General features: G+C 41.7%; 1 protein-coding gene across 8 annotated transcripts in view; it reads left to right on the top strand.

Annotated features, from left to right (window-relative positions):
* The window catches only part of LOC110502528 (protein bicaudal C homolog 1-B), a 75,888-nt gene extending 56,613 nt beyond the window's left edge, over positions 1-19,275 (top strand). For 2 of the 8 annotated variants that reach the window (XM_036960076.2, XM_090216989.1), the window contains exons 8-21: positions 649-900; positions 2,809-2,940; positions 5,246-5,429; positions 6,181-6,342; positions 6,698-6,885; positions 6,989-7,130; positions 9,730-9,901; positions 10,313-10,484; positions 10,602-10,641; positions 11,220-11,392; positions 11,661-11,823; positions 12,376-12,539; positions 13,882-13,996; positions 15,993-19,275. In XM_036960076.2, the coding sequence (XP_036815971.1) occupies positions 649-900; positions 2,809-2,940; positions 5,246-5,429; positions 6,181-6,342; positions 6,698-6,885; positions 6,989-7,130; positions 9,730-9,901; positions 10,313-10,484; positions 10,602-10,641; positions 11,220-11,392; positions 11,661-11,823; positions 12,376-12,539; positions 13,882-13,996; positions 15,993-16,120 (2,187 nt within the window). In that variant the 3' untranslated portion in view covers positions 16,121-19,275. The remainder of the gene's footprint in view (positions 1-648; positions 901-2,808; positions 2,941-5,245; positions 5,430-6,180; positions 6,343-6,697; positions 6,886-6,988; positions 7,131-9,729; positions 9,902-10,312; positions 10,485-10,601; positions 10,642-11,219; positions 11,393-11,660; positions 11,824-12,375; positions 12,540-13,881; positions 13,997-15,992) is intronic. The other 6 variants (XM_036960078.2, XM_036960077.2, XM_090216991.1 and 3 more) reach the window with 3 other exon arrangements.
* The last annotated feature ends 5,961 nt before the right edge of the window (positions 19,276-25,236 follow it).

The following is a 25,236-nucleotide window of genomic DNA, read 5'->3' on the forward strand; positions in this document are numbered from 1 at the left end:
AACATCCCTGGACCCCTCCACCCACCTACCGCTGACCCACCCTCACTATGGCCTTCAGTACAACCCAGCCTAGGGGGAGTTGAGTTAGTGGATGGGTAGAGGGTTCATTTTGTCTTGGGATGCTGGCCAGATCGGGGCTGGGGTTTTGGGGGAGTATGTATGCTAAGTGGTTGGAGATCTTGCTCTGTAAAAGAGGTCTGCCAAAACCACTGTGGATTGCTGTGCTGGCCTCAGTGGCTGAAGGCTGGAGTTCCATTGGAAGTCCTTCCAATTCCTCCAGTGATTGTTTGCAGAGGAGGCAGGGAATCCGACAATTCTGTCGGCTGCCTGGTGAAATGGAAAAACAGTGGTTTACTTTGGTGTAAACTATGGTTGAAATGTTGTTTCACTTGCTCTTGGGAGAAGCAAATCCTGCTCTTCTGCCACATTTGGATGTGCAAATTAATCTAATTTTAGCTGTGTTTTTCCTTGCCCCAGACTTGCCCCAGGTAACTTTAGTAGAAAGTTCTATCCACACAGTCACTCACTCAACTTTGAGCATTTGTCCACACACTAAGATATTTTTTTTTTTATCCTAGTCAAAATATTACTAGATGCTGCAGATTTACTGATTGAATTGATAGATTTGTGATTTTCTTCTCATCCCAGAGGGGCACTGCCATGCTGCTGGAGCACTTGGCGGGAAGCCTTGCCAGTGCCATCTCAGTCAGTACCCACCTGGACATCGCCCCTCAGCACCACCTCTTCATGATGGGCCGTAACGGCAGCAACATCAAACACATCACCCAGAGAACAGGAGCCCAGATCCACTTCCCCGACCCTAACAGCCCCCAGAAGAAATCTACGGTCTACATCCAGGGCACCATCGAGTCTGTCTGCCTGGCGCGCCAGTACCTCATGGTATGTGTCCATGCATGGTTTGTATAGATTAGAATAATTGCCTTGTTTATGTTGGAAAATTACCCTGCATATGGATTTTTGTTGATTTAAACCACAGTTTTATTTTGTTTTGTCTCTGACCAAGGCACTTTATCAGCTATGTGGGTTGAAAATGTGTAATATGTTGGTCATTTAATTGTCTTTTGGGTAAAAAAAACTTATTGGCATCCTGCTTAAACGTTAACCATAATATAGAGCAGCTATGCTAGCCAGTGTAGCCGTTCTTTGTCTGTGGCGTCAGTCTTAACCAAAGTAGAAAAATGTAGAAATTGTTTTGTAAACTTAACTTTTCTCTGTCGGGAAGTGGGACACACAAGAAGACGCCCCTTTGGGCATTTGACAAGGAGATGAGCCTCCCCCACAGAGAGCCATCTTTAGACCATCTCTCAGACTGTAAATTACAGCTCCGGACCCTGCCTGTCAACACCAGCTTGGCCCAAACTGATTTAATTACACACAATGGGAAGTCCTCTATCGCTCAGCTGTATATAAAGTAGGAAGGAGTTCGTGGTGGGATCATGAAAAACAGGCTGTTTTGGTCAATTGTTTTGGAATTTCCCAAGTAGGGTTGTTTTTCTACTGAGGCTTCTCTCAACCCTTTACACTTGTGACAATTGTCCTATATGGATGGATAGGGCCACATTAAAATGTTTCAAACAGAGTAAATATGAGAAGTATATGCATAACCATGGTAGCAATTGAAAGGAGAACACTGGAGGTTATGGGGAAATGATAGACCAAATGTGAGGATACAACAGTTCACCTGACACAAGACTGATTCCAAACATTACACTGGATTTTTTATTGTGCATTTTACATTTACTGTGCTTTTCTTGGGCATTTCTCGATAACAAAATCAGAAACTACTCTGGATACATTTAGTAACAAAATAAAAAATATTAGTGGAAATTATGTGGTAGGTGCAACATAAGACAAACAAATGTCAAGGGTTTGAGTGAGAGGTCTAACTGGTATCTCCAAGAGGACGCAAACCTCTCCAAAGTGTGCACAATTTGTTTGCAGCACAATTTGTTTGCAGCACAGCCCTGTATCCCCACCATCACACAATTACTGTTGTTGGTTATGCAATCCAAAAACATTCCATTATAAATCGCTGTCGGGGTCAGGTGGGCATCATTTGAAAGCTTATTCTATTGCCAACATGACGAGCTAAGTTATACAATACAATCTTAGTGTTAGGCTTTCAGAAGCACTTTAGGGAAACGGTTGGTAATTGTGATGCGCATATTATGGATTGCATTCAGGTGCAGGTTCCGCAGCTAACTTTCACAATACAACAAACATAAGCTCATTCTGTTCAGAACAACCCAGGGTATGATTCCATGTCATCCTTGCAGCTGTACATCGAACATAGCGATCACAAATGATGATACTGTAAATGACTTGAGCTTAATCATTTGGTAATATGAAGCGCTGATTTGGACTCAAGGGTGTGTGGTTTGCTTGTATAACATCAAAGCGGTATTTATTATAATCTTACATTTCTTATCTTTCAGAAAATATAGAGTCCTCCTTCTCAGACAACAAAAATGTTTTGCTATGGGGGCATCGTCTTGTTGTGCTTGGTGCTCACGCTTAGAGCGTCAGTCAGTTGAATCCCATACAGCGCTGTAAAGTGGAGACCCTGAGCTCTGACAACATATATAGCATGTTAATAACTGTACAGCCACTGCGTTCCAGTTTAGGTGCTTATCAGTGACCAAATCTGCAATTTTCAACTTTTCGGGTTGTGGGGATACTTTTAAATGTCATGTAATTTAAATGTCTGGTCAGGAGAAACTCTGCCCCATGGTGATTGTTCTTTAACAAGGGTCTGTTTCATAGGATGTGATGATGTGTGTTCCACAGGGCTGCCTGCCCCTGGTGCTGATGTTTGACATAAAAGAGGACATCGAGGTGGAGCCCCAGTGTATCACAGCTCTGATGGAGCAGCTGGATGTCTTCATCAGCATCAAGCCCAAACCAAAGCAGCCAAGCAAGGTACCACACTAAACATGAACATCAAGTTAGGGCTGACCCCAATTAGGTTTTTCTTAATTTATTTTACTATTTTCTACATTGTTGAATAATCAGAACTATGAAATAACACATATGGAATCATGTAGTAACCAAAAAGGTATTTAACAAATCTAAATATATTTGAGATTGTTCAAAGTAGCCACCCTTTGCCTTGAGGACAGCTTTGCACACTCTTGGCATTCTCTCAACCAGCTTCATGTGGTAGTCACCTGAAATGCATTTCGGCTTCTCCTGGAAGGCTTTTCCAACAGTCTTGAAGGAGTTCCCACATATGCTGAGCACTTGTTGGCTGCTTTTCCTTCACTCTCCGGTCCAACTCATCCCAAACCATCTCAATTGGGTTGAGGTTGGGTGAATGTGGAGGCCAGGTCATCTGATGCAGCACTCCATCACTCTCCTTCTTGGTCAAATAGCCCTTACACAGCTTGGAGGTGTGTTGTGTCTTTGTCATGTTGAAAAACAAATGATAGTCCCACTAAGCGCAAACAAGATGGGATGGCGTATCTGCATAATGCTGTGGTTTGATTTGATTTTGTGGTATCCGTACTGGTTAAGTGTGCCTTCAATTCTAAATAAATCACAGACAGTGTCACCAGCAAAGCACCTCCACACCATAACACGTCCTCCATGCTTCACGGTGGGAAATACACATGCAGAGTAGGTGAATGGATGATCTCAACATCTCACAAAGACATGGCGGTTAGAACCAAAAATCAAAAATTTGGACTCATAAGACCAAAGGACAGATTTCCACCAATTTCCACTGCAATTTCTAAGGCTGGTAACTCCTTTGCAGCAGAGGAACTCTGGGTCTTCCTTTCCTGTGGCAGTCAGTTTCATCATAGCGCTTGATTGTTTTTGCGACTGCACTTGAAGAATCTTTTAAAGTTCTTGACCTTTTCCAGATTGACTGACCTTCATGTCTTAAAGTAATGATGGACTGGCATTTCTCTTTGCTTCTTTGAGCTGTTCTTGCCATAAAATGGACTTGGTCTTTTACCAAATAGGGCTTCTGTATACCCCCCACCCCCCAATAGTGGAGAGGCGACTCCAGGATGCTGGCCTTCTAGGCAGAGTTGCAAAGAAAAAGCCATATCTCAGATTGGCCAATAAAAAGAAAAGATTAAGATGTGCAAAAGAACACATACATTGGACAGAGGAACTCTGTCTAGAAGGCCAGCATTCCGGATTCGCCTCTTCACTCTTGACATTGCGACTGGTGTTTTGTGGGTACTATTTAATGAAGCTGCCAGTTGATGACTAGTGAGGCATCTGTTTCTCAAACCAGACACTCTAATGTACTTGTCCCCTTGCTCAGTTGTGCACCGGGGCCTCCCACTCCTCTTTCTATTCTGGTTAGGGCCAGTTTGCTCTGTTCTGTGAAGGGAGTACTACACAGCATTGTACGAGATGGCAATAAAAGTTACTTTTTAGGTTTGTATCATTTTCATTTAGATTTAAATATAATTTTGATTAAGCACATAACAATGAATTTGAGAAATCGAAGACGTTATTATAAATTTAAATGAAACCGTTACACAAAAATGTGGATATTTCAACCATAACTGGCACGCAGATCGGTAGAAAATGTAAGATATATTGGCATATACTGAACAAAAATATAAATGCAACATGCGGCAATTTCAACGATTTTACAGGTTACAGTTCACATTTACATTTCATATAAGGAAATCAGTCAATTGAAATTAATGAATTAGGCCCTAATCTATGGATTTCACATGACTGGGCTGGGGCGCAGCCATGGGTGGGCCTGGGAGGGTGTAGGCCCACCCACTGTGGGGAGCCAGTTCCAGCCAATCAGAATTAGTTTTTCCCCACAACAGGGCTTTAAAACAGAGAAATACTCCTCAGTTTCATCGGCTGTCCTAGTGGCTGGTCCCAGGTGATCCCTCAGGTTAAGAAAGCTGTATGTGGAGGTCCTGGGCTGGCGTGGTTGCACATGGTCTGCCGTTGTGAGGCCAGTTGGACGTACTGTCAAATCGAAAATGACTTTGGAGGTGGCTTATGGTAGACAGTGGTCAAATCCAGAGCTACTTTACTAGAGTAATGGTACAGCTAGGGCCCAAGATGTTTTCTGGTCAGATCAAACGGTCAGGAAAATCTCTGTAAATAACTGTAAAGCACTGCACATCATAATCCAAATCCAAACAATATATTAGGCACATCAACCTGCCATGTTGTTGTTTTCTCTGTTCCGCTTGTCTGTCTCCCCACCCCCCACTTTCTCCCACTCTCCCTTCCTCAGTCTGTGATAGTAAAGAGTGTGGAGCGGAATGCAGTGAACATGTACGAGGCCCGGAAGTTTCTGTTGGGTCTGGAGAGCAACGGGGTGTCATCAGCCATGTCCCCCTCCACCAACGGCCCCACCCTCATCTGTCCTGTCGGCCTGGACATCTTGGCCTCTGCTGGCCTGGGGCTGAGCAGCCTGGGTAATGGAGTTCTCTTTGCATCCACCTCTTACACCATTATGAGAATGCTCAAAGGAAATCTATTGTGTCTTTATACAAATGTCATCCCTAGGCCCTTTCCCACACGTTTATAGACCAGTGATTGGAGAATGAGGCTTGTGTCATACTGTATGTAATCCAACTGTATTGTTATGGTATTATCTTGCGAAACTAAATAATAAGAAATACAATTTAAAATAACATGAGACAAACTCCTTTACAACGGAATAAATCATGAGTTATGTATCATGGAATAAACTGTTAGGAGGTTTATGTCTGGAAAGTGACCACATTGACAGTCCCTTCCTGGTGTGTACAGTATGAACCCAAAAGCCCATGGGTAAGATATGGGCCTCCACATCTCAGCCTATAGTTAATTACTACATCCCTCTCCATCAGATTACAGCTCAGCCTGCCAAGGAAATCCGAGCCTTATTTCTGGAGTTAAATTATCTGTTTGTAAAACCCACAAACCTGTTTCAGTCTTCTTTGAAACATTTAGTTGAAACATAGAGTAGCGGTTTAACATGGAGTTATTGACTGTTGAGTTATATTTGTCAAAGACCCAGTTCTCTCAAATGTCTCTCTCTTTATTTTCTGACCACTGATATGAAATGACTTGATGAGTGATGTGGTAGTGTGCAATAATATCTATCACTGGTGTGGGAAGAAAATATTTTTAGAGTGATACTGTATTGAGATACAGCCTTATCTGTGTTTTTCTCTCCTCCAGGCTTCCTAGGTGCATCAGTGCCCCATTCTCTCAGTAGCTCCCCGGCTCCAAACTCTGTTCTCAACAGTCTGAACTCTTCCATGAGCCCTATGCAGAACCCCAGCCCCAGCACCCCATCTCCCTCCTCCTCACTGTGGCCCAGCTCTCTCACCAGCACCCAAGGTGAGTACTGACGGCTAGTGCACAAACTCTCTCTGTCTCACACCTTCAGGTTTCGTACCTTGTTCACAAATAGCTATAAGGGATTGATACCCAGCCTCTGGATTTCCCTCCCGGACTACCTGAAGGCACCACAGACTCTGGCCCTAAATACCTTTGTCTTTAGGAAGGCTTTCTGTTAATAGCTGTGTCCTTTGTAGTATCAGCAGTGCTTTCTTTTTGTCTGTTGCCCTGTCTAGTTGTGTCCATTTAAAAAAAATTGTTATGCACTTTGAGATTGTTCTGTATAATGTAATAAATTATTATATGATGAAAATGTTATGATACAGGTGTAGTATTTTCTCCCTCGTGTATCCAGGCTTCTCGTCTCAGTTGATGATGCACCCTGTAGCCCAGGCCACTCTGAGCAGTATCCTGCTCTCTGGGGTCCAGGGGTACACCCAGAACACCCCCTCCCCTCCCCCCGGGCTTTCCCCAATCGACAAGCAGACCAACGGGGTCCCTGACTGCTCCAAAGGCCCCTGTACCATCAATGGACATGTCAAGGTGAATGACTTTCATAGACATATACTCACTAGCTGTTACATTGAATATATACCTTGCCTATAGTGAGTATAATATATAAAGCTACATTTGTGTTTGTATGCAGCATCCTGGCTCTGTCTATGGCAGGATGTCCAGTGTGTCACTGGCAGACACGGTTCTGAACCCCAACCAGTGTGACTCGGTCCAGGAGGCCAGCGGACACAACCCGTCAGAACCCCGCTCCAGCAAGTCCAACCAAGACCAAGGTACCACACACACACACCGCACCTACAGACAACATAGACATGTACAGTGCCTTGCGAAAGTATTCGGCCCCCTTGAACTTTGCGACCTTTTGCCACATTTCAGGCTTCAATCATAAACATATAAAACTGTATTTTTTTGTGAAGAATCAACAACAAGTGGGACACAATCATGAAGTGGAACGACATTTATTGGATATTTCAAACTTTTTTAACAAATCAAAAACTGAAAAATTGGGCGTGCAAAATTATTCAGCCCCTTTACTTTCAGTGCAGCAAACTCTCTCCAGAAGTTCAGTGAGGATATCTGAATGATCCAATGTTGACCTAAATGACTAATGATGATAAATACAATCCACCTGTGTGTAATCAAGTCTCCGTATAAATGCACCTGCACTGTGATAGTCTCAGAGGTCCGTTAAAAGCGCAGAGAGCATCATGAAGAACAAGGAACACGCCAGGCAGGTCCGAGATACTGTTGTGAAGAAGTTTAAAGCCGGATTTGGATACAAAAAGATTTCCCAAGCTTTAAACATCCCAAGGAGCACTGTGCAAGCAATAATATTGAAATGGAAGGAGTATCAGACCACTGCAAATCTACCAAGACATGCCATCCCTCTAAACTTTCAGCTCATACAAGGAGAAGACTGATCAGAGATGCAGCCAAGAGGCCCATGATCACTCTGGATGAACTGCAGGGATCTACAGCTGAGGTGGGAGACTCTGTCCATAGGACAACAATCAGTCGTATATTGCACAAATCTGGCCTTTATGGAAGAGTGGCAAGAAGAAAGCCATTTCTTAAAGATATCCATAAAAAGTGTTGTTTAAAGTTTGCCACAAGCCACCTGGGAGACACACCAAACATGTGGAAGAAGGTGCTCTGGTCAGATGAAACCAAAATGTAACTTTTTGGCAACAATGCAAAACGTTATGTTTGGAGTAAAAGCAACACAGCTGAACACACCATCCCCACTGTCAAACATGGTGTTGGCAGCATCATGGTTTGGGCCTGCTTTTCTTCAGCAGGGACAGGGAAGATGGTTAAAATTGATGGGAAGATGGATGGAGCCAAATACAGGACCATTCTGAAAGAAAACCTGATGGAGTCTGCAAAAGACCTGAGACTGGGACGGAGATTTGTCTTCCAACAAGACAATGATCCAAAACATAAAGCAAAATCTACAATGGAATGGTTCAAAAATAAACATATCCAGGTGTTAGAATGGCCAAGTCAAAGTCCAGACCTGAATCCAATCGAGAATCTGTGGAAAGAACTGAAAACTGCTGTTCACAAATGCTCTCCATCCAACCTCACTGAGCTCGAGCTGTTTTGCAAGGAGGAATGGGAAAAAATTTCAGTCTCTCGATGTGCAAAACTGATAGAGACATACCTCAAGCGACTTACAGCTGTAATCGCAGCAAAAGGTGGCGCTACAAAGTATTAACTTAAGGGGGCTGAATATTTTTGCACGCCCAATTTTTCAGTTTTTGATTTGTTAAAAAAGTTTGAAATATCCAATAAATGTCGTTCCACTTCATGATTGTGTCCCACTTGTTGTTGATTCTTCACAAAAAAATACAGTTTTATATCTTTATGTTTGAAGCCTGAAATGTGGCAAAAGGTCGTAAAGTTCAAGGGGGCCGAATACTTTCGCAAGGCACTGTATAGCTCTTGTAGATTTACTATAAAGAGGTTTATAGAACCCACAAGGAAACCTAGGTATTTGGCCTTGTAAACTGCTAAATTAATTTATACCACAATATATTTGTTTTATGCGGTCTAGTCCCCATTCTTAAACCACTTTTATTAGGTTGCAACAGGGTGACATTTTAATTGCTGGTATTCCAGTGGTTGAGGTCCCGAGATTCCTGCATCTCTAACATGTGTGGTTTTAGTGTAGCCTTACTCTCACACTCCTCACGTTCCCATGTTGTTGGAGCTGGAGATCCGTGGACTCCTCAGCCTCAGCCCCAGCTTGGCTGGTGACAGTAGTAACTGTTTCCTCTCCCTGACCACCTCCTGTGTTCTCCAACCTGTCCCAACTGGCTCTGCTCCCCGTTACCATCGAGCCCAGGGTGATTCAACTAAACATAATAGCTTGGAGATGTTAATTAAGGTGACTGACATCTTATTATTTTACGCTGTCAAGGCCTAGATACACACACACACACAGATCATGTTATGCAGGCTGGGTTACTGCCTGGAAGAAAAAAGCTCCTTCATTATTGACCGCTTCTGTTTTTTAATAACACAGGTGCCAACTGTGAGGTTTAGCAGCTACATTTAGTCATGCTCATGCCATCATGCAGAGTGATTTACAGGTGCAAAGAATGTACTGTAATATATGCATGACAGGCAATGGAAAGCTAAGCAATAATGCACTCTAAAGAAGAGGTTGCATTGGAAGTACAAAAACTTGGTTGTCAAACACAGGGATTCTATAAGAATCTAGCAATTCTTTGTATCTTATTTGTCACATGTAAAGGATATAATAGTATATTTAGCCTACTGATCGACATTATTAAATCATGAAGGAAGAAATATAATATCCCACGTTACCTTTTCTTCACAAATGCTTTTTTACGTTCTCTCCACCAGGCTCTGACACCTTTGTGGAAGTGGGCATGCCCAGAAGCCCATCTCACTCAGCAAATGGAAACGAGCTGAAACAGATGCTGGCTTCCTGTAAGACGTCAGGGAAACGGCAGGCGGTGGAGCTCCTCCAGGGGACCAAGAACTCCCATCTCCAGTATGTCTGTCCAGAGCTACAGTAAGACACTACCTACATCTCAGAGATGTCCTCACTCTTCCATTCCCATGCCTAAAGGATATGAACATAGGACTCGAACTCATTCTAGTTCCGTTGGTATGACTCCCATGCATTCATAGAATAGAAAATAATAGCACTTTGTGACAACCGCTGATGTATAAGGACTTTTCAGTTTTTCAAGTTTTCCAGGAGGAATGTCAGTGGGGAAAAGAGCTTGAGGTGGGTGCTATTTGGAGACAAAGCAGGGGACTGCACTGTTGTACTGCATTCTGTCATGCTTTATCTTAATATACCATACCCTGTTGAGCTGTGCTGTATGTCTTTTCTGTGCTATAGGCTACTCTATTGTGATGGGGTTTGTAACTTGTCCTTTTAATATAGTTGTTGCTCTCTTTTGTGCCCCTCCCACAGCTCAGACTGCTTACTGTCAGACCCAGAGTCGAGTGCTTCAGACAGCCCAGTGACAGATAAGAGGGCACCGGGCAGTGAGCGGGCAGCAGAGAGGGCAGCACAGCAGAACGAGAGGGACAGGATCCGCTTGGCTCCACATTCTTCCTTTGCCAATATGCAGGGCCAACTAGAGGTATTCCAACTCCACTTCTCTCTCTCACATACTCGCACTCACGTATCAATAAATAACTAATGGGAATTTGATAAGTATTAAAACTGACATTGACCTTCCTCTCCATTCCTATTTCAGGCGCTTGAATATGAACAGAAAAAGCTGTTAGCAACCAAGGGTAAGTGTCAATCTTTCAGGCGATTCCTGTCTAGTCTCAAGGGATTCTGTGTTCCTCCCGAGTGGCGCAGCGGTCTAAGGCACTGCATCACTAGAGGCGTCACTACAGATCCGGGTTCGATCGCAGGCTGCGCCATGACCGGGAGACCCATGAGGGAGCACACAAATGGCCCAGTGTCGTCCATGTTAGGGGAGGGTTGGGCCGGCCGGGATGTCCTTGTCCCATCGCGCTCTAGCGACTCCTGTGGCGGGCCGGGCACAATGCATGCTGACACAGTCGCCAGGTGCACGGCGTTTCCTTCGACACATTGGTGTGGCTGGCTTCCGGGCTAAGCAAGCATTGTGTCAAGAAGCAGTGCGGCTTGGCAGGGTTGTGTTTCAGAGGACGCACATCTCTCGACCTTCGCCTCTCCCGAGTCCGTACGGGAGTTGCAGCGATGGGACAAGACTGTAACTACCAATTTGGAAATCAGGAAATTGGGAAGGAAAAGGGCTAAATAAATAAAGGGATACTGTGTCCGTTTTTCTGACCTTTCGCACTAATTGGTAACAGAGGTGTTTATCTGTGTCTGTGTCCAGCCATGTTGAAGAAGCCTGTTGTGACTGAGGTGCGGACCCCCACTAACACGTGGAGTGGCCTGGGTTTCTCCAAGTCTATGCCAGCAGAGACCATCAAGGAGCTGCGCAGGGCCAACCACGTGCCCTACAAACCCACCATGAGTACCACCTACGAGGTAAACTCCGACTATGAGGTAAACACCAATGGACCAGGTTTTTTCTGTTGGAAGAGAACGTGTTCATAGTAACATTCCTGATATGAAGCTTATGCAGAGACTGTAATATGAAGCATCATCATGGATTGCATAAAAAAATGAAAGCCAACATGTAAATATGTAAAGCAAAAAGTAAATTGTTGAAAACTAAACTAAATTGATACTCTGATTCACAGAACTAAACCAAATAATGAGAAGTTAAAACTACAGCCCAGTATGATCTGATGTCCGCTTTCTGTGCCCCCAGGGCTCCCCCCTGTCTCTTTCCCGCTCCGGCAGCAGAGAGGGGGTGGGCAACGGCAGTGACTCTGACAACTGGAGAGACAGGAATGGGGGTGGGAACGGTCTTCCCAGCCATGCCGAATTCCCAGTGTCTGTTTGCAGTCCTAAGAGGAAGCAGAACAAATCGGGTGAGCTACTTGGCAGATACCCATCTGAACTTTGAATGAAAGGCAAGAAGGCTAGATCATCACACTCCCATGTAATTAAAGTAAACTCTCTTAAAAGTTTTGATGATACATAATTCAAAACATCTAACCTTGAACAGCAGATGCTGTGTAAAGATTGACTCATTAATTAAAACGTTAGGGGGTGTGGGAGTAGATGTGTTCATTCCTCCAACACACCTGCACTAGAGACCAGATACTCTGTTCATATCCGACTCCTGTTTTTGCCCTTGTCTCCAATTATTTATCAAAGTCTATCACTACCGGTAATGCTGTGGAGAAGCACATTTTATCCACAGTATGTTGGCTTACATTGCCCACATTAAAAACGATCAAAAAGCATTCTCTTGCACTAATTGGATACAAATATTTAGTCACAATGTTTTGGCAGCGAGATATGTCAGGGTTTATTTTACGTTGCGTACATTCTTTTTTACAATGATAACTTTCTATGAAAGTCTTTAATGATGACTGTCTGACTTGTCTTGTCTTCCCGTGACACATTGTGATTGACAGCTGCAGAGCACTATCTGAGCAGCAGTAACTACATGGACTGTATCTCCTCGATCACCGGGAGCAACGGGTGCAGTCTCCAGTCCTCTCTGAAAGGGTCGGACCTCCCGGAGCTGTTCAGCAAGCTGGGCCTGGGGAAATACACAGACGTGTTCCAACAGCAGGAGGTACTGGTCCATAGCTGCCGTAGCATGGGATAGCCACATTTACGTGGGAGCAGACACCTCCATCCATCCCTGCTTGGCTGACTATATCAGAGAGGCTAGAATTTACGGATGGATAGATCAGTGCTTAGGCTAAGATTTTCACGCTGATATTAAACTTTTCCGGTAGAAATTGTCAATAAATAAATGGATTTAAACATTTTGCTGGGAGCTTTGAGTTCCATTTTAGCTGCCCATCGCTTGACCTAGACTAAGCTTTTTTTGCAACATATTTTGGAGCGGTCCTCATGGTCCAGTGACTAGACTATTTATATCCAACTACTTGTATTGAAATCAGAGCACACATATTGCAAATACTTGATAATGGATAGGCTTCAGGCCTCATTTATAACCATTGTAAATTTCATACCTACAAAAATATTGAAATATATAAACTTGGTGCACGCCATTCATATGCATGTTTCCCGTTATAAATCAGACCTGCCGTAAAACTGTGTGATTGTGAACGAGCATTAAAACTCTTCCTGGAAAATGCTCGCCATTCACCTTTTAAGGTGACAATAACCACGTTTACATCCAACCACTTCATGCAGATGAATTAACTGACGCATGAAAAACGTTGCGACCGAGCTGATGGAAACATGAAATGCTGGTATAATTTTATAAATGCCGACAGACAATTTGTTCGTTAGACATGGTGGGATTTTTTTGTATCTGTAAAATGTAATTATGCGAGAAATGGCAGAGGAAACTCCTTTATGCGCAAATATTAATAGAATAACCAATGTAAACTTGGAGTCACGTGATATGTTGTGTGGTCCTCCCACTACAACTCGGGAAAGCAGGTTGTTTATTAGGCCACCGATGAAATAAATGATGATGAACTTCACATGGTGGTGAAAGTGCAAGGTGATGAGCTTGATGCTCTTTTCCAATAAATAACGAGGGTCTTATTCTGGTGACATGATGATCGATGCTTGGCTGCTGTTTGACAAATACAAATGATATTGTTTTTATCCATAATAATCTCAAAATGTAGGTTATCAGTAATTTATGTTGTATCTGGTAAAGGACTTGGTCAGTTTCTGAAAGAAAGAGAAAGAGAAAACAATGGCAAATTGTTGTGGACCTGAATATTTGAAATCAACAATGTGTTGTTTTTTTTTACCCCTTTTTCTCCCCAATTTCATGGTATCCAATTGTTGTAGTAGCTACTATCTTGTCTCATCGCTACAACCCAGGTATTTTATGTTGCAAAGGGGGATTTTATTTTGTAATCCCAAAAATGGTATTGTGTGCAGTGACATAATAAACATATTGACTGTACACATGCACTCTTTTTCAGATCGATCTCCAGACCTTCCTCACTCTTACAGACCAGGACTTGAAAGAGCTGGGCATCACCACATTTGGAGCACGCAGGAAAATGCTGCTTGCCATCTCTGGTGTGAATGACTACGGTAATGTCCAAACATTGTGTGTTTGTGTGAACCCAGTTCCAAAGACATGTGGGAGATCAGGCTGATCCTGCTGGGCTGTATGTGCTGATAATAGCTCCTGTCAGAAGTCTGTCAGAAGTGTTGAGGGGTGTGTTGGGCGTGCCAGAACCTCTCCTGATGGAGACGGTGTGAAATGGACTTCAATGCTTTTCATTAAATCTCTCATTTCTGGCCCTGCCATATGCCTGAGTATAGCCACGTACTTCCACTGACCCATAGCTGAACATTGTAATTAATCTTCACTGCCATCCATTGGTTTCAGTAGGCCGTGGTGCAAGTCATGTCCCTCTTTTTGACTGACAGAGAGGAGCTCGGATCCTCATACGGTTGCAAGGCAATGAATGCCCGACATGTTTGTTGTTCCATGAACAAATCCTTTTTTATAAATGCATGACTACAGGAGTAATACCTTTTGTCTGCCAGGAGTGAACAGGATTCAGAAGGGTGGCATTTTGATTGAATATATACTGAGTGTACTAAACATTAGGATCACTTGCTCTTTCCATGACATACAGTGGCTTGCGAAAGTATTCACCCCCTTGAAATTTGTCCTATTTTGTTGCCTTACAACCTGGAATTAAATTAGTTTTTTTGGGGGGGGGGGGGGGGGGGTGGGTGTTGTATCATTTGATTTACACAACATTCCTACCACTTTGAAGATGCAAAATATTTTGTATTGTGAAACGAACAAGAAATAAGACAAAAAAACAAAACTTGAGCGTGCATAACTATTCACACCCCAAAGTCAGTACTTTGTAGAGCCACCTTTTGTTGCAATTACAGTATGTGTGACATTGAGGGTGAATGGGCAAAACAAAATATTTAAGTACCTTTGAACAGGGAATGGTAGTAGGAGCCAGGTGCACCGGTTTGTGTCATGAACTGCAACGCTGTATGGGTTTTTCACGCTCAACAGTTTCCTGTGTGTATCAAGAATGGTCCACCACCCAAAGGACATCCAGCCAACTTGACATAACTGTGGGAAGCATTGGAGTCAACAAGGACCCGCTTCCCGGTGGAACACTTTCGACACCTTGTAGAGTCCATGACCTGACGAATTGAGACTGTTCCGAGAGCAAAAGGGTCAGCAACTCAATATTAGGAAGTGTTCTTAATGTTTTGTACACTGTGTATATGTATTCCTTTAGTTTCTGGGATGTTACATTTATAACATGTTTTGTCCTTCATCTCATGTATTATGATTTCATGCGTTTGTAGTATTGTTAGAGTAAAGGGATTATATCTAGAAGGGATCATATCTAAGTCAGTTTGCTGTTATTGGTGCAGTAGGGGGTCACATTGAGGTTGGGAGAGGGAGGTATTCGTGTTCTGTTGTGAGGAGAAGGGCTCTAGGCGTGAGTTAGCTCCACTGATGCGCTCTGTTGCAAAGCTCAGATCAGCTCTAATCTCTGTTGAAGGACTCTAAGGGCTCCAAAACAGGAATACACTCCCTTTCCCCCTTATTTCTTTCCTAAAGGCAACCCCAACTCATTAAGGTCCACTTCCTGTATTTCTGCCAGTAAAAAGAGCAATTTTGAAGCTACCAGTCTCAATTATCATATGTCAGGTTTTTGCTGACAGAGGGTGATGATTCAGCCATAAAATTAATCATTCAAAGGATGCTGAACTGTTTTATTGACGCATTTTGAAAGAATTGTGTCCAATTAGTTTGGTGATCTGCCCGGCAAACTCATGGGCCACAAAGAGGGGTCTTGTTGATGTGAGCTTTTCTCATTTTTCATTGGCTATTTGAAGCACATTTTCCTGTCACTGTTGATTTTAACTCTTGACTGCATCGGAAGACCAATAAAATGGAATTTCCCTTCATATGGATTACAGTTTGAATTGACTTGTCGGACTTGTATTTCTTAATGGAAAAACATATAAATGTTAAATAACATACTATCTGTAAGAATTGCAATTGATATGCAATATTGTGTACTTTTGTCTTTTCCAGAACTGAACAAGAACCGAAGGAAGCTGTTTGAGGCTCCTATCAGATCCTCCTTCCTGGAAGGGGGAGCCAGCGGTCGTCTGTCTCGTCAGTTCCACGCTGACATGGCTAGTGTCAGTGGTCGGTGGTAGAGCTCCACTCCGCCAGGACTTAACACGACAGAGAACCAGCCTTCAGTGCCTCTCTTTGGGCTTCTGTAGGCCAGTCTCCAGCCTAGCTGGTTCTCAGTTGTCCACCCTCCAGCAGAACAATAACTATTCAACTCTTTTTTTTCTTTTTTCTTTTTTAAGGCCATAACAAGAAGCCATAGTTTAACCAGAAGTGCCAAAAAAAGAGAAGAGCCATCTGTGGTATAGAAAGTCCAGTGTTCACTCCACATAGTGGTTAGATGTTTCTGTGGAGTATCTATGCATGAAGGGTATTTGACTAGTTATGAAGGACAGGTACTGCCCAGTAGTTGTCCATTTTTGTTAAAGGGAACAGGCCAAATGATTAGTACAAAATAATTACATTGATACTGCATTCGTAGTATGCTGTTTTATCAATGACATGCACTTTAACAATTTTGCCTGTGAAAGCCTGATTCCTCATATTGGAATACCTATGCATTTTGTATTAACTCAAAGCACAGATGTATTTGTACCAAGCCAAATGTAAGCACTTAGTGAGATGGGGAAATGAAGTCAATAAAGTGACATCAACAACTAAACGCAGAACCTAGTGGATTGACCTTGGACCCCTCAGTGTTTTGATTGATTGACATTCCACGAAGGTCAGTGTTGTATCCACCAGCAGCTGCTGTAGTTGGGCTGCAGTCTGTATGTCATATGTATTTAGAAAAGTATTATTTTGTATTCACATTATTATTTTTTATCTTTCTGAGGTAATAATCAGTTTCATGTATTTTTTTATGTTTTCATTACTTTATACATTCACAAATGAGTTCCTGTGGTTTCTAATTAGTTCATTATTAGTCTCTTTGATAATTACCTTTACCCCATAATCTTTGGTGCCGTCAGGCTGTGTCATGAGACTGCAGCAGAGAAAGAGAGCAGTCTGTCAAAACAGCAGGCCCCTCTCTCTGATTCTGTTTGTTGGCCTCCTGTGGTTTTCTTAGTCATTGTCATTATGTCTCCTGTAGTCATGTCAATGGTCTTTGTCAGTTAGTCTTTCTGTGGTCTATATTCTGTGTTGAATCCTACTATGTGTTCCTCTATCTATTCAGGAGACATGTCATTATTCCCAGACTGTGTGCTTTTATCTTTCCTTACACTTTATACGCTTTTAGAGCTGCGGACAGAGAAGCAACCTACTACAGTGTCGAATGCCTCCACACTACTACAGTGTCGAATGCCTCCACACTACTACAGTGTCGAATGCCTCCACACTACTACAGTGTCGAATGCCTCCACACTACTACAGTGTCGAATGCCTCCACACTACTACAGTGTCGAATGCCTCCACACTACTACAGTGTCGAATGCCTCCACACTACTACAGTGTCGAATGCCTCCTTTACTTCTCTCTCTAAGCTGCTCAGCAGGGAATTGTTTCTATTAGAATATAGCTATTTGGACTGCCACTACCTCTCACCCAGGAGGGAACTCACACCAAAGGTGTAAACTCAACTCTATTTCATATGACAGCCCCTAGCCTAGACACATTTCTACATTTACCAAGATTGTGTCCTCAACATGTGTTCTAGCTTAAATTAAGAATAGTGGAAATATACAATTTTCAGGATCAGTTGTGCAATCAGATATCTGGGATTCTTGTAAAGCTATATTTGATGAAGTAACAGGATTAGGTGTGCAGTCAGATATCTGGGATTCTTGTAAAGCTATATTTGATGAAGTAACAGGATTAGGTGTGCAGTCAGATATCTGGGATTCTTGTAAAGCTATATTTGATGAAGTAACAGGATTAGGTGTGCAGTGGTGCTGCTTATCATCAAAGGACGAAGTCACTCTGATCTCTGTATTATGTTCATGTAAAACAGTATTCTCATACCCTTTTGTTAACGCTGTCTGATTCGGGAAGGTTTTTGCTGTAACTGTTTTAGATTGAACCCCCATATTAAGCCTGGAAGTTAAGTCTTTGTGCATTCTATCATATAAGACTGTTTGTTTAAAGTACTCTTTATTTGCAGAATGTTTGTTGGTAGATGGTACGGTATTTGACGGACAATGCAGTGAACTCTATGTAGAGCCCAAAGTGAAAAACTAAATCTTGAAGCTAAATGACAGTAGGTACAGAATGCTGAAGCAGATGTAGAGAGAACATTTCAAAGCAACTTACATGCCAAAGATTTGTTTCCACACAACAGCAACATCACTGACAGCAGACGTCTTAGCATCAACCATTCTGTAATCACGCACAGAGAGAAGTCACTTGTTTCTCATGTTGCATGCTTTTTCTCATGAAGATCTGTTGTATCCTGTGTTTACGCCATACCACTTCTTCTAACTGATTTGTGCCCATGTCACTATCGTATCAATAAGATATCCTGACTTGGTTGTCATTTCTGACCAGTAGTGTGTCATTTTCTTTGAAATCTTGAAAAGACAGGATATTAAAAGGGATTTGTTCCACCAAAAATATGGGTTGTGTTCAACCCTTTATCATGGTACTATATTGAAGCTGTTCAGCATTGATTATTACAGTGCAGTTATGTTGAGCCATGGTAGCTACCCTGCAAACCAGACAATGTTTTTTTTATTTTGCTTCTGTAAAGTTATGCCTGCGGTCATTTGTGTGCTTGGAGGGTAATAGGGTCTGTCAAGTGAATGTTAGTGAGAATTATTGCTTTTTTATCTGGTTTAATGAGTCATTTGCAATCAAAGTTTACCACCAGCCTCCTGTCCCTACACTTATTATGTCTTAAATGTTTGTGTTTAGTTCCTGTTATTCCCAAAGGGATACATTTGAAGGGTCTACTTTATACTGAGTTGGATGAAATGGTACAACATTTATAATGAATGTAAACCACTAAGGAATTTATGTATGTTTTGCATCTCTTTTGTATCCTGTGCAGCCATGCTTGTTAGCAATTTATCTCCAGTTTTGTGTGAGAGAAAGGTACTGTTCCAAAAAAGGTTCTACAGAAGAATTTAGGAACTTTGCCTAAAGCTCTTGTTGATACGATTGTTGAGAAGGACATTGTTTTAGCTATGTTGTTATATCTGTAAATATAGTACAGATGTGTTTTGGAGGAGTTATCAAATAAGCCAAAAAGTTTGTTCAAACATTGAAGTGTTATTACAAAGGTAATAAATGTATGCAGTAAGATGTTTCCTTTAGTTTTTGTTCATAGCACATACATTTGACTATTACAGTGAGGAAGAATATTCAGTGCAAAAGTGTGAAGCATGAAATTGATAGAACACTCTGGTAACCATAGCTGAGGTAAGCCTGTGTGTGAGACCCACACGCTCCGATAATCAGTTCTTGATGTCCGATTGGTGTCAGAGCGTTCCACTAATCCCCAGAGGCAGGATCTACTTGATCTAATCACAGAGAATTGATCCACTCCATAGAGGAACCACACTAACCCATACCATCCACTCCATAGAGGAACCACACTAACCCATACCATCCACTCCATAGAGGAACCACACTAAGCCATACCATCCACTCCATAGAGGAACCACACTAACCCATACCATCCACTCCATAGAGGAACCACACTAACCCATACCATCCACTCCATAGAGGAACCACACTAACCCATACCATCCACTCCATAGAGGAACCACACTAACCCATACCATCCACTCCTAAGAGGAACCACACTAACCCATACCATCCACTCCTAAGAGGAACCACACTAACCCATACCATCCACTCCATAGAGGAACCACACTAACCCATACCATCCACCCCATAGAGGAACCACACTAACACTAACCCATACCAACCATCCTGCTTGCATTGACACCGTACTGAACAAGGATGCTGTACTGTTATCTTTCCACTGTATCTGCCCCTCTCTTTCATCAGATGCCCTGTAGAGAGGAGGGAGTGAGAGAGGCACCAGCTGGCAGATGTAATCCAGTCCTGTGTAATATTGACACATGGGTCAGCGGTGCACTGAGGGTAGCGACGTGTTCTGCTGAATGCATCATCCTTCCACTCAGGTCACAGCTATACCTTTCCCTTTTTCACTTTGACAATCTTTTGTATTTCTCTCTGGCGTAAAATGGCATCCATGGCATTACCCAGGTGGGTGCTACACATTGGTGGTGGACGTGGGGAGTTTCTGCTGCATGCGATGTAAAGCTCTATCAGCACCTGGTGGAAAAAAACACTATGTAAATCCAATCCATGACTGACTGAATGGTTGTGTTTATCTCCTCCAGGGGGTACTACAGTAACAAAAACACTCCACTTGGCCTACCAGTATATTGAGCTAAATTACAAAAAGCATTTATGTAATAAATAGCCTTAATGGTTAATATCAGAACATGCTCTTTAAATCAAAATCAAATTTATTTATATAGCCCTTCGTACATCAGCTGATATCTCAAAGTGCTGTACAGAAACCCAGCCTAAAACCCCAAACAGCAAGCAATGCAGGTGTAGAAGCACGGTGGCTAGGAAAAACTCCCTAGAAAGGCCAAAACCTAGGAAGAAACCAGGCTATGTGGGGTGGCCAGTCCTCTTCTGACTGTGCCGGATGGAGATTATAACAGAACATGGCCAAGATGTTCAAATGTTCATAAATGACCAGCATAAATGTCATTTTAATCCATAGAGACGTGAAGAAGAAGTTCGTCGGATGTTGATCTCTCCTCTTTAAATTATTTATTAGGCTTTTACAGAAATTAAGAGGAAATAATTGTTAATCCTTTTACTGGTGTTAACATTTCAAATTATTGTATGTAGGACTATGTTTCATGTATTTATGGTATGTCTTATTTACCTTACAGAATGATTTAATTATGCTCATTTTATACGAGGTTGTAAAATTTGAGGCCCATTGCCGCCCTCTTTCCCACAGCAGATTCATGGTGTCTGATGTAGAAATCTTTCATCCATTGCAAATGGATCTTCTCCTTTCACCCTAGAAACAGGTGACTTCATTTAACTGTTTTCTAAAGCATAGTGTGTAGACTATAATTCCCCTCATTATCTCACAGAGCATCGTTATCTGAATAGGAGCCATGCTGGGGAGAGAAAGCTGAATGTGTTTATGTTACACAACATAACACTGCATTTATGTGAATCTATAGTTAATGTCCAATGGACGTGGTGGGAAGAAGAAATACCTATTGGAATTGTTACTCTATTTGAAATAAGTTACTTCAATAACAACAGAGAAATATGTAAACAGTGCTGCCCTTTCGACATCAACGAAGACGGTGTGATATCTAAAAATAAGAGTTAAAAATATGGCATTCAAAAATATTTTCTCCTCCCCTGCAAATGTCACTGAGGATAGTTCCAGACAGGGAAGGCTTTCCAGACAGTGTCATCACCTAACCTCTTGTCACCTTAGTAGCTTCGCTGTTTTAATGTATGACTTTTGTAGAAATACTCTGTACTTTCTATTCAACTTCTTTGACTTGCCTAGTTACCTAAAGGTTAAATAAAATAACAAATAAAAACATTTCAATGCTTTGATTGAAATTCAAATGGATTTGACTCCGACCCTGGTCTCCACAGTATATTGCTTTTGAGAGGTTTCATTTTTAGAACACTTATGCCTGTTCTTTTGGGCAGCTGCCACATGAATGAAATGTACAGTTGAAGTCGGAAGTTTACATACACCTTAGCCTAGTACATTTAAACTCAGTTTTTCACAATTCCTGACATTTAATCCTAGTAAACATTCCCTGTCTTGGGTCAGTTGGGATCGCCACTTTATTTTAAGAATGTGAAATGTAATAATAATAATAGTAGAGAGTGATTTATTTCAGCTTTTATTTCTTTCATCACATTCCCAGTGGGACAAAAGTTTACATACACTCAATTAGTATTTGGTAGCATTGCCTTTAAATTGTTTAACTTGATATGATATTTGTCCACATGTGCAGTTGCAAACAGTAGTCTGGTTTTTTTTATGGTGGTTTTAGAGCAGTGGCTTCTTCCTTGCTGAGCGACCTTTCAGGTTATGTCGATATAGGACTTGTTTTACTGTGGATATAGATACGTTTGTACCTGTTTCCTCCAGCATCTTCACATGGTCCTTTGCTGTTGTTCTGGGATTGATTTGCACTTTTCGCACCAAAGTACATTCATCTCTAGGAGACAGAACGCGTCTCCTTCCTGAGCGGTATGAGGGCTGCGTGGTCCCTAGGTGTTTATACTTGCGTACTATTGTTTGTACAGATGAACGTGGTACCTTCAGGCGTTTGGAAATTGCGCCCAAGGATGATGCAGACTTGTGCAGGTCTACAATATTTTTTCTTGGCTTGGTCTTGGCTGATTTTTAAAAATGTTCCCATGATGTCAAGCAAAGAGGCACTGAGTTTGAATGTAGGCCTTGAAATACATCCACAGGTACACCTCCAATTGACTCAAATTATGTCAATTAGCCTATCAAAAGATTTTAAAGCCATGACATCATTTTCTGGGATTTTCCAATCTGTTTAAAGGAACAGTCAACTCAGTGTATGTACACTTCTGACCCACTGGAATTGTGATTAAGTGAAATAATCTGTCTGTAATCAATTGTTGGAAAAATTACTTGTGTCATGCACAAAGTAGATGTCCTAACCGACTTGCCAAAACTATAGTTTGTTAACAAGAAATGTGTTGAGTGGTTGAAAAACGAGTTTTAATGACTCCAACCTAAGTGTATGTAAACTTCCGACTTCAACTGTATATCTAAAATTAAATCATAGAATATAATGTAATGAATGGACCAGCAGAAGTTATTTATTTGTGTGAAAATGTATACAGTGGATTTTAATGTTACATACTTTTTTTTTTTTTTTTTTTACATAATTCCCAAAATTCTTAGAGCGGATAATCAGATTTGGCCATGATAATGTTTAGTCAGAACATTACAAACACACTTGGCTTCACAGAGGTCTGAACACTGTGAAATCACGGTATGTTACGCAACTGTGCTTTCTTTGTTTCTATCCTCATCAGCTCTGGCTCACAAAGTCAAACTGTCAGTGTCTAAGGTCACAGTTATTTAGTCTACATTTAGTTTAGTTTAATCAAGACCGTCCTTGTGATTCAGAATCATGTTTGGGCCTAAGTGAATCGGAAATACTTTCATTTCAGTTTACTCCCACATGACATCCTGCAAGTAAGTATTTCATTGCGCTGTGTACCCCATGTACAGGTAACTGCAAAAGTGTCTTAATAGGGTGTTAGGCCACCAGGAACTGCCAGAACAGATTCAAAGTGTCTGGAAGTCTATTCAAATCAAACCAAGCTTTATTTATACAGCATATTTCAGACATGCAATGTGATGTGCTTCACATGAAAAATCTAATAAATAACAAATAAAACTTGAAATATTTACTACACAACAAACGTAAAACAAAATAACAAAAACTGAACAACTAAAAAACACCCTAAGGAAAAGCAAAGCTAAAAAAAAGTGTTTTAAGATCTCTTTTAAATCTGTCCACAGTTTCTGGTCTTGGTCAATGGCTTTCTTGGGTAGTTCAGACAGGAGAGCATTACAGTAGTCAACCCTGCTTGTAATAAAAGCATGGATGAGTCTCTCTGTATCAGCCTGAGAGAGAAAAGTGGTAAAAAGCTATTTTGGTCACATTCCTAATGTTTGATTTGAAATTGAGTTCAGAATATAAAATAACAACCAGGTTGTTTAGATGGTGTTTTATCTTTATTGCCCGTGAATTAAAATGTGTGGCTGGATTCTCTCTCAGTGCTTTGGCTCCAATAATAAGTGCCACAGTCTTGTCTTGATTTAGCTGGAGGAAGTTGTGAGCCATCCAAGTTTTTAAATCACTAATACAGTCTAATAATTTATCTGTGGAGCTAAAATCCTCTGACACATTTACGCTCTTATCCATAGCAATTAGGGTTAAGTTCCTTGCTTAAGAGCACATCGGCAGATTTTCGCCTAGTTGGCTCTGGGATTTGAACCAGCTACCTTCTGGTATCTTTACTTTTACTCACTGTACAGTACAAAACTGATTGTCATAGCTAGCCATCATGCATGACATGCTGTAGTATGAATCTGCATTTAGCCAAAGCTAACCTACTAGCTTCAATGTTAGCTGGGTTGAGGTCTGGTGAATGAGACACACAGTGTACACACACACACACCCTTTAAACACCCTACACTCCTTTGAGACCCCTCTTTCAAAGTCACAGATATCTCTTCTAGCCATGGTAGCAAAAATAATGGTCAACTGGGTATTTTTGTACATGACCCTAAGCATGCACTGTAAAAAAAAATATATAATAATGAGTTGATTCAACTAAATTCCCAATCTGACCCTCAAACCATCACGGTCACCTAATAATCCCCAGTTTACAATTGGCTCATTCATCCCCCTCCTCTCCCCTGTAACTATTCCCCGGGTCGTTGCTGCAAATGAGAACGTGTTCTCAGTCAACTTACCTGGTAAAATAACGGATAAATAACATTTAAAAAATAAATAAATAAAAATATAGTAACTGGATCCATAGCCTTTGTTTTACTAAACGTTTCGATCAAAGTGTTAACTGAATTTAACATTTTTAGTTGGCCCACATTTAGCAAAAACATTAGGGACACCAACACACGTTCAAAAGTGCTTTTAACAGACAATGTTTTCAACTTACATAAACTGAGCAAAGAAAGAAACGTCCCATCACTGTCAACTGCGTTTATTGTCAGCAAACTTAACATACTTTTAATACTGGTTGGTCGGCCCAATTGAGGTAGTATGTACATGAATGTATAGTTAAAGTGACTATGCATATATGATAAACAGAGAGTAGCAGCAGCGTAAAAGATGAGCAGTGAGATGATCTGTGTTGGTAAACTGTAATGGTAATTTCAAAACAACTGAGATCTCTGAAAAAAACAGGGTCAAATCATGACGTCTGTGATATTAAGGTCGGAAGGTCGGAGCTCTAGAAAGAGGCTTGAGTTCGCGGCTTGAAATCCCTAGTTGGATAACCGTTTAAAAAAAAAAATCCCAGTCGGAGCTAGTTTTTTTCCAAAGTTCCTAGTTGTCTTGAACGCGCTGAAGTCGGGAGTCAGAGATTTCAGCGGCCCATGATGACTGTGACACCATTGCATGTCCACTGTTCACCCCAGGGGGGCAGTCAT

This window comes from Oncorhynchus mykiss, chromosome 23, assembly GCF_057628025.1.
Source record: "Oncorhynchus mykiss isolate SJ-2025 chromosome 23, ASM5762802v1, whole genome shotgun sequence".
Lineage (NCBI taxonomy): Eukaryota > Metazoa > Chordata > Actinopteri > Salmoniformes > Salmonidae > Oncorhynchus > Oncorhynchus mykiss.